The sequence below is a fragment of the Temnothorax nylanderi genome, unplaced genomic scaffold (genome assembly GCF_030848795.1).
Source record: "Temnothorax nylanderi isolate EJ_2023f unplaced genomic scaffold, tnyl_v1.0 TNYL_tig0469_pilon, whole genome shotgun sequence".
NCBI lineage: Eukaryota > Metazoa > Arthropoda > Insecta > Hymenoptera > Formicidae > Temnothorax > Temnothorax nylanderi.
Window position 1 is genome coordinate 76171 of NW_027249531.1, and position 16144 is coordinate 92314.

General features: G+C 38.8%; 2 protein-coding genes and 1 long non-coding RNA gene across 4 annotated transcripts; 2 read left to right on the forward strand and 1 right to left on the reverse strand.

The window, feature by feature from the left end:
• Window positions 1–4833: 4833 nt before the first annotated feature.
• LOC139783099 (uncharacterized) lies at window positions 4834–6490 on the forward strand. Its single transcript, XR_011721116.1, has 3 exons — window positions 4834–4992; window positions 5087–5210; window positions 5320–6490. It is a non-coding gene; the product is annotated as an uncharacterized lncRNA (long non-coding RNA).
• On the reverse strand, window positions 6143–8129 carry LOC139783098 (tetratricopeptide repeat protein 39C-like). Its single transcript, XM_071722220.1, has 6 exons — window positions 7974–8129; window positions 7752–7875; window positions 7383–7581; window positions 7057–7308; window positions 6496–6704; window positions 6143–6424 (listed from the first exon to the last, which is right to left on the reverse strand). Exons 2-6 carry the CDS (start codon window positions 7752–7754, stop codon window positions 6314–6316), a joined length of 774 nt encoding a protein of 257 aa, XP_071578321.1. The 5' UTR covers window positions 7755–7875; window positions 7974–8129; the 3' UTR covers window positions 6143–6313.
• Window positions 8130–8574: 445 nt separating this feature from the next.
• Window positions 8575–11731, forward strand: LOC139783100 (zinc finger CCCH-type with G patch domain-containing protein). Of its 2 annotated transcripts, none has more exons than XM_071722223.1 (9): window positions 8575–8895; window positions 9007–9216; window positions 9869–9946; window positions 10014–10154; window positions 10253–10389; window positions 10470–10654; window positions 10736–11029; window positions 11086–11265; window positions 11354–11731. In XM_071722223.1, exons 1-9 carry the CDS (start codon window positions 8845–8847, stop codon window positions 11647–11649), a joined length of 1572 nt encoding a protein of 523 aa, XP_071578324.1. In that variant the 5' UTR covers window positions 8575–8844; the 3' UTR covers window positions 11650–11731. The 2 variants fall into 2 exon arrangements, with proteins under 2 accessions (XP_071578324.1, XP_071578322.1); XM_071722221.1 differs by having other exon boundaries at window positions 8576–8895; window positions 10253–10395.
• Window positions 11732–16144: the final 4413 nt, after the last annotated feature.

Genomic DNA, 16144 nt, shown 5'->3' on the forward strand with positions numbered 1-16144 from the left:
CTTTAACTTCCTCATTATCCTCCTCACTTCTTCTAATCCTACCTCCTCTTCCTCCTCTCCTTCCTTTTCCTCCCTCCCCCCTTCCGTCCCCATCCTCACCCTCCCCTCTACTCCTCCTAACAACTTCATAAAGTGCTCTTTCCATTCTTCCTCCTCAATCCCCTCCTCAATTCCCCTCCTCTTTCTTCTCTCCCTATTTACTATCTCCCAAACCTCCGATTCACTCCTTGCTTCCTCTGCTTTTCTCTCCCATCTCCGATTCTCTTCTTCCTTCTTCCACTTACATATCTCCTTAAAACCCTTTCTTTTTTCCTTGTAAACGCTGCCTTCTTCTCTTCCCTTCCTCCATTCCCTCAATTTTCTTCTCGCCTCTTTCTTCGCCTCTCTGCACTCCTTGTCCCACCACCCCCTCCTCTTTTTCTTACTTCCCAGCTCCTCCTCTACCTCATTTATCGCCTCTACTATTCTTGATTCCATTTCCTCCCAATCCTTATTTAACTCTTCCTCTTTTTCCTCTACTTCCCCTATTTTTTCTATGAACATCTTTGCTCCTTCCTCGTTCCACACTCCCCTGTTCCTTTTCTTCCATCCTCTTCCTCTGTTTTCCTCCTCGTTCCCCCTTCTTAAAACCATTTCCAAGGGGTGCTGGTCTGAGTCCACTCTATCCCCCACCGTCATGCTCTCAATCTTCTCTCTTACCTCACCATCCCCTATTACATAGTCAATCACCGTATCTCCTCTTCCTCCCGTGAAAGTAAATTCCCCCTCCTCGTCTCCTCTTACATTCCCATTAAATATTTCCCATCCTCTCTCCTCTAAGCAATTTACCAGCCTCCTCCCCTCTCTATCCATCTTCCTATCATTCGATTTTCTTCCCCCCTCCCTCTGCTCTCCCCCGTCCTCTTCCTCTGCACTCCCCCCTTCCTGTCCAGTCCTCGCGTTGAAATCTCCTCCAATTATTGTAAATCTTCCTTCTTCTTTTCCTTCCATTATGTGTCCTAACTCCTGTACGGTCTCCTCCATTTCCTCCTTTTTTGCATATACTCCTATAATACTCAAGTTCTCATCCCCTATCCTTACCTTCCCCTCTATCCTCCCCTCCCTATCAATCTTTATCTCCGTTCCTTTCTCTTTTATCCCTTTTCTCATTCCCATTACCATCCCCCCCATCGCTCTCCCTTTTTTATTCTTCTTCTTTGCCATTTGCACTCCCCATTCATACCCTTTTGGTAATCTTCCCCTTATTCTTTCCCATCCCTTTTCTCCTATCCATGTCTCTATTAAGACTACCACATCTTCTTTCTTCAGCCCCTCCCAAAAGTCCTTATCTTTATTTTGCAAGCCTGCTACATTCCAGAACACCATCCTCCAATACTTCCTACTCCCCCCGTCCTCGCCTCTTCCAACTTCCGTTTTGCTGATCTCCATCTCCTCCCCTCTATCCTCCTCACTTCCTATTCCCCCGTCTCCGCTCTTACTTCTCTCCCTCTAACCTCCTCTCTCCCCTCTTCATTCTCTCCCCCGCTCTCCTTCCTTCTATTTCCCTTTTCATCCTTTAAAACTCCCTCTTCCACATCCCACCTCCACCATACGTTTTCCATTCTTATTCTTCCTGCTCTGATCCACGCCCTCCTTCCCTCTCTCTCCTCTCTTCTCGCTATCTCTCTCAGTTTCCAATTCACCCTCCTTTCCTCCCATGTCAAATCCTCCGTGATTCTCTCCTTTCTGCCCATCAGACTCCTCTTTTTCTCCAACACCTCCCACTTTTGCTCTTTATTCTCCAGCTCCAGCAGCACCATTTCCTTGATCCAGTCAAATAAATATATATAAAAATTTTGTAACACAACTACGCTTGTATCCATGCTCGTACAGCTCGTATCTCATGAAAACAATATGGCTGGGTCTAGGTCTGCGCAGAACGAACGAAAACTGGTCTCAGGAATCAACTCACTTTATATTCTTCCACCATGGTTCAAGCATTTAGGTCAAATGTAGATAGCCCGGAAAATATGATATCAAATGAAAGGTTAACCCTTAAATGCCCCCCGGGGTCCAGCGGACCCCAGACCCTTTAGAATGATATATTTTCAAATGTTCCCTCCAAAAATGGAGCTCATATTTATTTATTTATTATTTTTTATTTTTTTGATTTTGGAGCCAATATTTTAACTGTTGGCGATCTTAATTTTTTATACTATGTTGAAATTGAAATGTTAACAATATAAGCATTTTATTCTCTTTTCTAAGCCTTGAACAACATTGAAAATAATTTTCATAACTAAATATCAAAAAATCAATAAGTAAGGAGACATTTTTCATGCTGGGGTCTTTTAGACCCCATGTGTCATTTACGAGATTCTTGAGAGGTGTGGCATTTAAGGGTTAACGTTCCTAGAGTGTGTCTGAAAAATTTCGAATTTTTTTACCGCTTGGTTCCGGAGATATATGTCCGTAAACTTTGGAGGGTCAGATCGCACATTTATGGAATACGTTCATATACTTCTCGAGTAGATAAACGAATAAAAAACTGTTTAATCGATGCAATAAACATTTCTAAAGATACTGACGCGACACCAAACTGATTGACCGTACCGTATATAAATAAAGCGAAACTTTCGACAAACTTTCGGCAACTTTCGACGTTTCGACACGACACGAGAGTCATGGCGGCCGTCTTGAGTGGCTGCTTGGCAACGTCGCACGCGTCAGCTGACGCACAAGACGCGTGTCCTACCATTCTCCCACCGTTGAATGGAGGTTATAAGGATAACATGCTTTTTTCGGCAGTTGTATGAATATATTCACTATCGCGGAATTGTAGAAATTGTGACGTATATTTTTTCTATTTTAGTATATTTTATTCTTTACCGGCGTGGGCTGCGTTCGGAAACGTCACCCGAGTGCACACGAGTATACTCCCTTCTCTTTCTATCTCAGCGAGTTAGAAGGAGAAGGGAGTATACCCGTGTGTACCCGGGTGACGTTTCCGAACGCAGCCGTGATCATATTTATGGTTATATCACCAACTCTAGTCAAATTTGTGACTTTGCTCTGATATTTTCAGTTTATAGCAACAGTTAAATGAGAAAACACCTTACGGAATAATTAATTTAAATGTATGCTGATTTTTACATACTAAATCATTCATATTTGTTACTAGTAACAATAGTTGTTTTTGTGACTTCAAATTACTGCTTGAACCACCTTAATTGATATTCATTGATTTTCTATTATTGTATGGTTTTCCAAACTCTAAAAAGTTTTTTCCAAATTTCTCCAAATGATTTCCAAACGATTGGAAAAGATAATTATAAATAATTTTTAATTTGTTTGCCAACTATATTGGTGAAAACATGCTCCATGTGCCGCTGGCTACTTCATTGAGGTTTGCCAACCAACTAAGCTCTCGCCTTGTTCATTACAAACAGTTACCGAGTTGGTTATTATACAGTTTTAAGTTTCGGGCCGTATTGCGATTTGCGTATTGCTCTCTGAAAAGAGGCAAGAGCCAATTTACTCAACGTGCGCGAACCGGTTCGGACGTGTTTTGTCCGGAAGGAAAATTTTTTTAAGCATTGCGACTGTTAAGGCCATTGCACGTAACAAAGTTGTCATAATCGTAAGGTCGTAAGAAAATAGACCAATTACACTCGATTATTCTTCAAGCGCGAGAAGAATAATTGACTGTGATTGGTCTATTTTCTTACGGCCTTACGATTATGACTAAAATTTTGTTACGTGCAATGGCCTTTAAAGGGCCATCTACAATGAGTCGCAGTCGTAAGAGTCGTAAGAAATTGACCAATCACAGTCTATTATTCTCCTTGCGGTCGAAGAATAATGAACTGTGATTGGTCAATTTCTTACGACTCTTGCGACTCCGACTCATTGTAGATGGCTCTTAAGCTGGCCACACACACTTTTTCGTAACAGTAACAGTAGGATTTCGACCTATCGCGTTGCTCGATTCGGGAACGTACGGCCGTACGTTCCCGAATCGAGCAACGCGATAGGTCGAAATCCTACTGTCACTGTTACGAAAAAGTGTGTGTGGCCAGCTTTATGCTGGGTCTACAATGCGAGTCGCAAAGTCGTGAGTCGCAAGAATTGACCAATCACAGTCGATTATTCTCCTCAAATTCGACTGTGATTGGTCAATTCTTGCGACTCACGACTTTGCGACTCGCATTGTAGACCCAGCATTACTGTCTGCATTGATCCCCACTCACCCCCCGTTCCGTTTCACGCATGATGCGCGCATGGTCTATAGTAAACGTAACGTTTACTATAGGCAATGCGCGCATCATGCGTGAAACGGAACGGGGGGTCAGACTTTCAGTGATTTCTATTTAGACTTTGCCACGCTAAAGGTGCCATTACATGGAGCGCGGAAACGCGGAAACGCGGAAGCGCGGAAGACAAAATTTACTAGATTTCCGTCGATCCGTTCCGTTCATTTGGTTGCCTTATATTACATGGAGCACAATTTGCGCAGAAAAGCGGAACAATATGGTGATAACTAGACATTTATATTCCTTTATTAAATATGTGTTGACTTAATTCATTGCAATTTGTATTAGTATGCTTATCTTTTCAGTTTATTTATTGAATACAAGCATTTTAATCAATAAATACCGCTAAACATTCTTATTTTATAATTCCCTATTCCGCTTTTCCGCGCAAATTGTGCTCCATGTAATATAATGCTGGGTCTACAATGAGGGTGCATCCCGATGGAGAAGAAATAGCGGAACGGAACAGTAACGGAAAAGAGATATGGTGGGGGGTTAACCAATCAGAGTAGTTCCGTTTCAATTCCGTTCCGTTATTTAGTGAGTGGGTTCCCCATGGCACGGAGCTGTTACGGAACGGAAAAGGAACGGAAAAATTTCTAACCTATTCTGTCGAAAGTTCGCGAATAAGTGCAGTGGATCGATCGCTTTGCAACATTTTTATTTTTGCAAATAAAGAGCAATATGTCGTCATTGATAGGTATTACATGTGAAAATAAAATATATATGTTAAAATCCTATGTTAATATGTTAATGCTAATTAACCAAATGTGATATATTTTATTAATTTCCAGAAATTCAAATGTGGATATTGTGGCTGGATTGTTTGGTTCGATGAAAACGGAAAACTTTCACATCCTTGCTTAGCAAATCATACGAATTTAATAATGGATAAAGATCGAAATCTCTTTATAAATGGTACGTATATTTGTGTACAAGAGAGGCAATATATATTCAATATAACTAATGGTTAGAATATGTAAATGATATATAAATTTGTTGTAAAACTAAATCTGTTATTATTTAGATTCTTTAGAAACACACGTCGAGAGTGAGAATAACAGCACTGCCTGCGAAAAAGAAAATATTGCTCAAAACCGTCAAGAACACACTGACGACCACGATACAGAAAAGTTAGATGAAGATTTAATAAGTGCAGTAAAAGAGAGAGCACCGTTATATGATTTTCGCATACCTGATCTTATTCCCATCATCAATGACAATCCTACGTCACTGTCTCCAGTCTCTCCGGCGTCATCGAAATCAAAAAGTACAAAATAAATACGAAATACGTAAATTGTCGTATACCGGGAGAAGATGACTTGTTTATCATTTTCAAGTAGAGTAATAATATAAAACAGTTCTGGATTAATAGAAAAGATTTATTCCATTTTGATGAAATATTCAAATATATTTTCTTATTTTATTTTCGTGTTATTTTATTTGTGGGTGTACAGGATATATGTACAGGGTAAATGTAGACAATGCTAAAATGTATATACATCATTTTTCAAGCAAACAACTTTTCCAAATAATTATCCAAAAAGATGCGATCTAATTTCGTTTGCCTATACATACACATTTTTTTAGACGGGGTAAAAGAACACCCATAATTCACTTTGTATAAATTGCTATATTTTACTAAGTTTAGTATACTTTTTGTAAATATAATCTGTTGCTCTAAATAAATGTGATATATTGTACGATATAATATACATATAAGTTTGCCTGCTTTAAAATATCTTTCATCTTCGAAATTATATATATGGAATTTGCATTGATGTTTATGTTTAAAACATAATACTAATAAAATAAAAAGAGAAGATCCATAAAAATATTTCTGGTGCTGATTGCCTTAATCTGATCTTCGTTGATCTTTATTGTTAAACGAGGTAACAACATCTTGGACGATAGTAACACACATAAAATGTTACTGTTGTATCCAAATGTAAATATGTTTTTTCGATGCTAAAGCTATCTCACATTGTGACGTAATATCGGACGCTTACAAGTTAACGTTACTATATATTTTTCAGGGCGGCATGTATACGTAAGTTGAGTCGAGTTTCAAAATCATAATCTTTGTACTGATTTTGCGCCTTCAGTAGGAAATTTTTGCCTTCGTTAGGATTCTAAAATGTGAGACAATAAAATTGTATAATAAATGACGAAAATATAGACGATGTATATATGATATACTTACGTTATTGTTACTAAGGCTACTTCCTAATTCGTACAGCGCAAACGCGCTAATGTGCTGGTCGTACTCGTCCTTGGACGGATACCTACGTTTCAAACAATTTCGGAAACTTTTAATAGCCGCTTCGGTATCCCCCAGATAAAGACACGCTGCGCCTTCGATAAGATCAGTTAAACCCACCATCGGCTCCTCGGAATGATTTTCCTTGCATTCTGATAATAAAGTTAGGGCCTGAGCAGAATAGCTGACTTATAATTTTAAGACAATGTTTTATGCTTTAAATCTTTGTTTTTAGCAACGCACAATACTGTCTTATGTCTCAAGTCTTACAATGTTGACACTTTGTACACTCGTTTAAGACTTGAGACACAAGACAGTATTGTGCGTTGCTAAAAACAAAGATTTAAAGCATAAAACACTGTCTTGAAATTATAAGTCAGCTATTCTGCTCAGACACTTACGTAATAGATAAAACATAAAGAATTTTTTTGTGCAAACGATTTAGGAGTCATCAGACAATACAGGATATAAAACGGATGGAACTGGAAATCAATCTATTATTACCATACGATATTTCTCGCAGCGATTCGGTGGTACAGGACGGAAGGGCGTTCCACACGTACATTGATTCGTATACGAGCAACTTATAATATAGAACTGTGTAAGGATGCCTGGTCTCCTTATCGACGATTTTCGGCATCCTGCGCATGATAAAAACATCGAGTTGCGACTCGCTTTTCGTCTCGTGGAACCAAGGGAAAATCTTTCCGTACAACGACAGGAGAACGTCAAACTTGCCGTTCGCTCCGCAACAAACTGCAAATGTGGTACAATGAAGAAATCCGAATCTGCTTATTCGAGGCGTCGCGTCGAGGCGATGTTGACGTTACCCATAGCTAAGTAGGCGTAGAAGCCCTTGGACCATCTCGACTGCTGCTGCAGCTGCAATAAGGATCGATATGCCTCGTCATAGCTCAAGCGTATCACGTGGCACCAAGCCACCTCGTGCAAGCACAGCAATTTGACTTCCCTCTGAGTCGCAACGTCCACTGCTTTGCCGAACGCTTCTAGCGCTGCATCGACATTTGTCTACAAAACGATTGGAGCATGCAACAATGAATAATATTATATTAATGTCAAAATACATGGAATTGAGAATTTAGCAAATCAGGTTGTATACTAGGCGTTAATATCTTTTTACCACAACGCATTTAGATGTTCATAAATAAAAATTGTAATTATAATATTTGTATACGTACCATTTATAAAGAGATTTCGATCTTTATCCATTATTAAATTCGTATGATTTGCTAAGCAAGGATGTGAAAGTTTTCCGTTTTTATCGAACCAAACAATCCAGCCGCAATATCCACATTTGAATTTCTGGAAATTAATAAAATATATCACATTTGGTTAATTAGCATTAACATATTAACATAGGATTTTAACATATATATTTTATTTTCACATGTAATACCTACCAATGACGACATATTGCTCTTTATTTGCAAAAATAAAAATGTTGCAAAGCGATCGATCCACTGCACTTATTCGCGAACTTTCGACAGAATAGGTTAGAAATTTTTCCGTTCCTTTTCCGTTCCGTAACAGCTCCGTGCCATGGGGAACCCACTCACTAAATAACGGAACGGAATTGAAACGGAACTACTCTGATTGGTTAACCCCCCACCATATCTCTTTTCCGTTACTGTTCCGTTCCGCTATTTCTTCTCCATCGGGATGCACCCTGAGAGTCGCAAAGTCGTGAGTCGCAAGAATTGACCAATCACAGTCGATTATTCTCCTCAAATTCGATTGTGATTGGTCAATTCTTGTGACTCACGACTTTGCGACTCGCATTGTAGACCCAGCATAAGGGTGCCGTCCCATGCAGGACGGAATTTCGGAAAACGGAATCTCGGAATCATTCTGATTGGTTAGCCCCATGGGGCACAGTACAAGCCCCATGAGGCTAACCAATCAGAATGATTCCGAGATTCCGTTTTCCGAAATTCCGTCCTGCATGGGACGGCATCCTAAGGCAACAAATGAACGGAACGGATCGACGGAAATCTAGTAAATTTTGTCTTCCGCGCTTCCGCGTTTCCGCGTTTCCGCGCTCCATGTAATGGCACCCTCAGACTTTGTTAACAAACAGGGGCAAATGTTGGCCGTATTGTCCTCTGAAAAGAGGCAGGAGCCAATAAAATAAAAGAAGAAGAAGAAGAAGAGGCAAGAGCCGTATCTGAATAAGATCAAAATTAAAAGAAGAAAAAGAAGAATTATCGCGCGAGTGGTTGCAAGTTGCAAGTTGCAATTGTTTTTTTATATGTTTCGTGGTGATTGTCCAGTATGACAGACGTGAGAAGTTTAAAAGAAGCTATTGAGCAGTATGAAACCCAGGTATGTCAATATCAGAAATTTATATGTATCAACCATTCATGAAGAAACATAATTTTCATACAAGTTTATCGCAATTTATTTTTACTTAGCGCCTTTTATTTACTTTTGCAGTTGTCACAAGTAGACACGACACTGTCTACAACGCCAAAAGGTCCTGACAGAGACAACTTACTCAGCCTGAAATCTGATATTGAGGAGCTCATATCCTTGACGAAAGAAAGTTTGCAAACTCTTGAAGGGGATGTAGAAAACAAAAATGAAGACGATAATCCTGATGACAAGATAAAAGATCTATTGGACAAAGAATATGCCTTGTTCAAGGTCTGTCTTAGAAATGATTTTTAATCATTAACTACGTTTACACTGCCTGATTTACGCCGAAGTTATAACATATTATAACTTTGGTGTAAATCGGGCCGTGTAAACGTGGTTATTGACGGCAGCTTATAATCCAGTTTAATAACTACTCTATACTATTCGATCCAAAATTTTCCTTTTTTTATCATAATGATTATTTAGATATGAGCCTTGTTTGATACTTAACCTACAACTTTTTTAGTATATAAATATCAAAAATTGATTTAAATGTTCAGAATATCAAAATAGGTTCATATTTAAATGATCAAAAGGAGAAAAATTTTGGATCGGATAATATACAGTAGTTATTAAATGGAATTATAAGCAGCTGTGTAAACATAGTCATTGCCAGGGGACTAGCCTGTTTTACTGTCCTATATTTTTTTATTAATTAAATTAAATTTATTACCATCAAAGATAAATAAATTGACTAAAATAGAATAATATTGTAAAGTATATTTTATTATCACATGCAGGTTTTATTACAGCGTATTATTATAATTTTCAAGCATTATGAATCCATATCTAAAATATTATATGTATATTTGGTATGTAAAGTTATATAATGTAAAGACAGCTTTGACGTATTATTAAACACATTGCTTAAATCTATTAGGCAGAGCTGGAAAACTCATCAGATGTCAGTGAAGATAAACAGGATGACAGAACCACCGCTGCTTCTGATAACATCGAAGTCAGTATACAACTATTCTCTATGTCATAGCAATGACACAATTATACCGTGCAAGTTGACCTTTTAGGATGAATTAAAGGAGCTGGAGGGTATGAAATGTAAAGCTCCTCATGGCAGTACTTGGGGTGGTATTAGTTATCACAATGCTATGGTATGTTCTGTTTATAGAGACAGTGACGAAGAGATTAAAGATATCCATGACATTAAGGCAAGTTAACGATACTGATTGTACTAAAAATTGTCATATATTTCAACTTGTCATTTACTCTTGCTTCTCTTTTTAACTCCTAAATTTGATTATTTTAGGTTCGAGTTTTCTTTCTTAATCCGACACACAAAGAAATGATTCCATGTCCGTATTTTCTCAACGGTAGCTGCAAGTTTTCTGACGAGAATTGCCATTATTGTCATGGCGAAATTGTGCCGTTTTCAAGCCTACAGGAGTACAAGTATTTCTTTTTGATCAGTTAAAACAAATTTATATTATTTAGAACTTACTTTAGTGGTAACTTTTGATTTGCAGGGAACCTGATTTCCGTAACATTAAAGTTGGAAGTAAAGTGTTAACTAAACAAAAGAACAGTATGTGGCATAGATCCATTGTTTTAAAATTGCCTGAAAAGGATGAAGATGATAATGAATACAGAGTTAAGTTTGAATCGAGTGGCAAAATTATAGAAGCTGGTTTACAAGATCTCTTGCCTCTCGGTAAACTAATATTAAAAATTAATTATATGTACACATTTTTTCATATTCAGTTTTTGAAAAAAATATTGATTATGTTTGCAGATGACACAAACTTAGAAATGTCAGATACATCTGATGATAGCGATGACGAAGATGCTAATAATATTAATAACGATTTCGAACTTAATTCGTGTATAAATGATCAATTGATTCACAAATCTCTTTTGACGTTACAATCCAATGAACCTTTAGGAAATTGGGAAAGACATACCCGTGGCATTGGTAGCAAATTAATGATGCAAATGGGTTATGTAATTGGTACTGGTCTTGGAAAACGGAGCGATGGTAGAATACAACCTGTTGAAGCTCAAGTTTTGCCAGCAGGGAAATCATTAGGTTTGTTTAAATTTCTTCGATCGTGCAATACGTTATTAACTTGCTTCATTTTCCAGATCACTGCATGGAATTACGTGAATTTGCTGGTAATGATAAAGATTTGTTTTCCGCGGAACGTAAAATGCGTAAACAACAACAAAAATTAGAGCAGCAAAGAGAAAGGCAGTATCGAAGAGAAAAAGAAAAAGAGGATAGCAATGTGTTTAATTTTATAAATAAAACTTTAGGTGATAAAAGTAAGTTGAAGAAAAACCAATATTTCTTAAATTTATATGATTAATGTATGTACATTATATTTAAGTATTATTAATTATTCTTGTACAGTTAAAGAAGATACAGCTAATAGTTCGCAAAGTAGAGATAAACTTAGAACAGAATCCAACAGAAATCTAAATGTAGCCAGTTTTCAAATTGGAGAAAACATAAATCGTTTAGAAAAGGAATCATCGAAGCTCAAAGAATCATTAGCAAAGCATGCCAAGGGTAGTGTGCTTTATAATAACATTGCGATGAAGTATAACGAAAAGCAGAAAGATCTTACTAATTTAAGGGCTTCTGAGAAAAGTATCGCTGCCGAACAGGATCAAAGGAAGAACAAGGCTAAATTATCTGTATTTTAATATTTATACGATAGCATAGGAGAAATGTATGTTAAGTATGTCTGTATATAAAGTGAATCTAAAATACATTGTTTTATTAATACTTACTGTGGATTTCTTTCATTATGAGATAAATATCTCAGTAATTGAAAATCAATATATTTGTAATTATTAAGATATTTGTCGAGGATAGCAAGAAAGTGGCAAACTACAAAGAAAAAGTTAAATATATTTTGTATTGAATTAGATTATAAAAATGTATAGAATGTCCCGTTTTATAAACAGTCCAGTCAAATATCTCGAAAACTGAGTCCAGCAGGCAAAAATTGTATGGAAGAGGGGACAACTAAAATGGTAAAATCAATTTTTTAAAATTTAAGGTTATTCATATATTTTAAAAATAAAATTCTATGATTTTTGGTAACGTAAAGAGGAAGAACTTCTTCGCCGATTTGCTTGAAACTTCACAATTTTGTGTATTTTGGTGCGTAAAACATGAATGTATAAGTTAAAATTGTTCCTTTCAATTAGGAAAGAGTTATAAGTACTAAAGTTTTTTTAAGGGGGAAAACCAGTGTAACAGCTTTAAAAAAGGCTATTTTTAAAGATTTTTTTCTGGCAAATAACACAGCCCCACAAAAAAATTTTTTTTCTGTCCGGCGGACCGGACTAGTCAATTCTTACGTATTTTTGGTCGCTGAATCCGAATCCGAGGTCAGAATTCAAAAGTTGGTTCGTGTTTTTTTTCTAATCTCAAAAAACATACTTTTTTAGTACATTTTGAGCCGTAATGAAAAAGCGCGAGCTAGTTTCGAAATTCTGACCGTGGATTCGGATTCAAAAGCTTGAATTACATAACAATTGACTAGATTTTTTAATACAAAATGGCAGATCCAATATGGCGGACCCAATACGGCGGATGTTTTTTCAAATTGATCCGATTCGCTTGAAACTTGGTACTCGGGGGTTTTTGTGGTCGCTGAGTACGAATCTGACGTCAGTTTTCCAAAATTCAAAATGGCAGATCCAGTATACCCGATGAGTTTTTGAAAATTGACCAGATTCGCCTAAAATTTGTTACTCGAGGGTTTTTGGGGTCGCTGAATACGAATCTGACGTCATATCATAACATAATCACACTGAAAATGCAGTTTTTCCCACATGACTCTGAGAAAGTACAAATCTTATATATTTGACGTCCAAGACGGTAATAGTCAAAGTATATCCACCCTGGCGAAAATGAGAAGTTTCATAAACGTTTGTTTGATGTTTACGTGAGCGTTTGCGGAAGTTCGTTGAGAGTTTAGAAACGGTCAGTAAAGAGTTCGTAGAGCGGAAATTGCAACGCTGCAGCGTTTGAAAGGCGTTTGTATATAGTGTTTTTAAGAGTTTGCACAGCGTTTACATGACGTATGACGTTTGCTGAGAGTTCTTTAAAACATTTAGAGATCCTCTGTTAAGCGTTTAGGCTGCATTCGGAAACGTCACCCGGGTACACATGGGTATACTCCCTTCTCCTTCTAACTCGCTGAGATAGAAAGAGAAGGGAGTATACTCGTGTGCACTCGGGTGACGTTTTCGAACGCAGCCCTGATAAGTCGAAAGCGTTTGCTTTCATCATTGAAAACTGCGTGCAGCCTCTATTGAGCTTATGGCCCTAAGCAGAATGGCTGTCTTGGCAATGTTTTATGCCTTAAGTCTTTGTCCCTAAGTTATGCCTTAAGTCTTGGACCTAAGTCTCGTCTACAGACGATTCCGAGTCTCGACATCGAACTCGCGAAACTCATGTTCGACCGTTAGACGCCGTTCCGTCGTAAGCGGTGAGATCCCGACGACGGGCAGAGGCGCCGTACGGCAAACCGGGCTCGTGCGACGACCGGCGACCCGCGAGGACCGGCCGCCTAGTAGTGTGTCACATTGTTTTGAGCCTTTCGACTCACGAGACTCCTAGAGATATCATTGCCACCTTTGACTAGAGAGGATACGGCCTTAGAGGCGTTCAGGCATAATCCCACGGATGGTAGCTTCGTGGCCCGGTTCTGGGCCCCTGTACTGTACAGTATTGTGCGTTACATAAGACAAAGACTTAAGGCATAAAACATTGCCAAGACAGCCATTCTGCTTAGGCCCTAACGGGCGTTTACTCTTGTCGTTAGAAGAAACGGCGTAAAGAGCGTTAAATGTTAAAATCTGCTTTTCGCCTCGCAGGGGGTCTGCTTATATACGCGGCTGGATGTATTTTAAATGCGAGAAAGATACGCCGCCTAGCGGCATTGTTAGAAGAACGTTTGCTGAACGGAGGGAAAACGCTTGTGTTACGGAGTCGGGAAAAGCGTTTCTTGGGCGTCTTTAAGCCGTTTGCGTTAACGCCTTACAAATCGTTCACTGCGCCTCTACAATTCGCCATCAGAAGAGCGTTTGCTGAACGGATTGAAAACGCTTGTGGACTTCCGGTTTCGCCACCGTGGTGTGCGCACGGTGTCGAGTCTTCGCTCGCATTAAAATTGTTGCGTGTGTTCAAATCGCGGATTACTGGGCTTATTCTGTGCGCCCTGTTTGTACAGGCGCATCCGCTGTTTTCCGGGAGTCATTATTTCCGGGGCTCTTCCTGTTTATTGCGTGTGAGAAATCTTTCCGCCGCGAGTGGGGCGGCTAACCTCACTTTAAGCCGACATGTCGGCAGGGGACGATCCCCCGTCCCCCGTTTCGCCTACTTATGAAGATGTAAGGGACGATTTCCAGGCATTTTTGTCGCAGTCGGAGAATAATAACCGGGCTGCAATAAGGGATATCATGGATATTGATGCGGAAACGAGAAAGCGTCCCCTCCCCTCTTCCACCGAAGATGAGGAGGCTACCGAATCTATCACGAATGTTAAAGGCAATAAGAAGAGGCAGGTCAACTCTACTACATCTGGCTCTTCCCCGAAGGAAGCAGGAAAACAGTCTCAGGTTACACCGACACAACCAAAAATGAAGACAAATAATAAGGGTGTTTCTAACCTGCCAAATAACAATCAGGGCAATAAGCCTGATACAAGTGAGATTCCAGCTATATATGGTGCTTATACAAAATCTCCTTTCATTGTTCTATTTCGTATTCCTGCGGCAAAGGACCAGCCCAGAAGACGCACCTCTATTCTTACAATGGCAAAGAAGCTTATGTCAGCAAACGTGAAATATGAGAGTGTTGCGCCTTTCTCGTTTAATACATGGAAGGTTACATTCCCGTCAAAAGCTGCGGCTAATGCAGCTCTTAAGAATAAGTATATTAAAGAAGCTGGATTTCTAACTTACATTCCAAAATACAAGTTATCTCGACAATTTGTGATAAGAAGTATTCCCCTTGATTTCTCTTTGACTGATTTAAAAAATACAATTGAAGATGAGAATCAAGACATTCTGATTTTGGATCTCTTTAGACTAAAAAGAAGGGACCGTACTACTGGTATTTGGTCGGACTCGCAAGCGGTCTGCATTCAGAAAATGGGAGAGGATCTTCCGGATCATATTAAAATTTTCAAGACAATAGTTCACACGTCACCATTTCAAAGGTCGGTGCGGTTGTGCTTCAACTGCGGCCTTTTTGGACATTTGTCAAAATATTGTGAAAAAAATTCTAGATGTCTTCAATGCGGAAGCGAGGATCACACAAGTTCTAAAGAGGCTCCCTGCACTAAGCCAAAGAAGTGTATAAACTGCGAGGAGGAGCATGCTACCAGTGACAGGAAATGTCCCAAATATTTGAAGAATCTCGAGATCTCAAAGGTGATGGCTGTTGACAACTTGCCCTTCATGGAGGCAAGGGCTCTGGTACAGAAGAGGGAAAAAAATTGTCCGCTCTTCGATGATCGACGACCACCAGCTTTTTCTTCGAAGAACTTCCCTCCACTTCCTTCGAAGGGAGGGGTGCTGATGTTAAACACTCCGGCTAGTCTTCAGTCTAATCCAAAAGGAAAGTCGTTTGCCGCAAGTCTTATGCATTGTGCCCCGGAAATTTCATCCAGGCTTTTGGAAATAATGGAAAGGGCGTCCGCCATGAAGCAAGTGGATGTCTTGCTGAATAGACTGGAGAATACCTTAAAGCTCCACGAGGGAACCACCAAGGAATAGTGCTAAGTTTTATTTTCTTTTCTTTTCTTTTCTTCAGTTTTAGCGCTCTTTTTTACATATAAAAAAAATTTTTTTAAATATTTTGATTTATATCTTCCTTTGCATTACATCTCTGAGCGCATCTTAATAATTTTATAACGTTAGCTGTTTATACCTACCTTAAGGATTTACTTTTACTATTTCCTTCACTTATATTTGTTCTCTTTATTACGTTTGAAATGGATAAATTTAGACTTGTACACTGGAATGCACATTCTGTTTTACAGCGTTATCAAGAATTGGAAAAGCAGAGTACATTGTTCGACTGCGCTGCGATCTCGGAGACGTGGCTTAAGCCGCAATTGGGCTTTTTGCTGAGAGGATTTGATACGGTTAGACGGGATAGAGTTATTGGCAGAGGCGG

Excerpts from the sequence above, each read along its gene's own strand:
- LOC139783098 (XM_071722220.1), bottom strand. Across the intron at positions 7,309-7,382 it reads CTACGCCTACTTAGCTATGG|TTTGTTGCGGAGCGAACGGC; the intron begins GTAACGTCAACA and ends CCACATTTGCAG. Across the intron at positions 6,425-6,495 it reads GTAGCCTTAGTAACAATAAC|AATCCTAACGAAGGCAAAAA; the intron begins GTAAGTATATCA and ends CTCACATTTTAG.
- LOC139783100 (XM_071722221.1), top strand. The coding sequence starts at position 8,845 with ATGACAGACGTGAGAAGTTTAAAAGAAGCTATTGAGCAGTATGAAACC. Across the intron at positions 9,217-9,868 it reads AAGAATATGCCTTGTTCAAG|GCAGAGCTGGAAAACTCATC; the intron begins GTCTGTCTTAGA and ends TAAATCTATTAG. Across the intron at positions 10,655-10,735 it reads ACAAGATCTCTTGCCTCTCG|ATGACACAAACTTAGAAATG; the intron begins GTAAACTAATAT and ends TTATGTTTGCAG.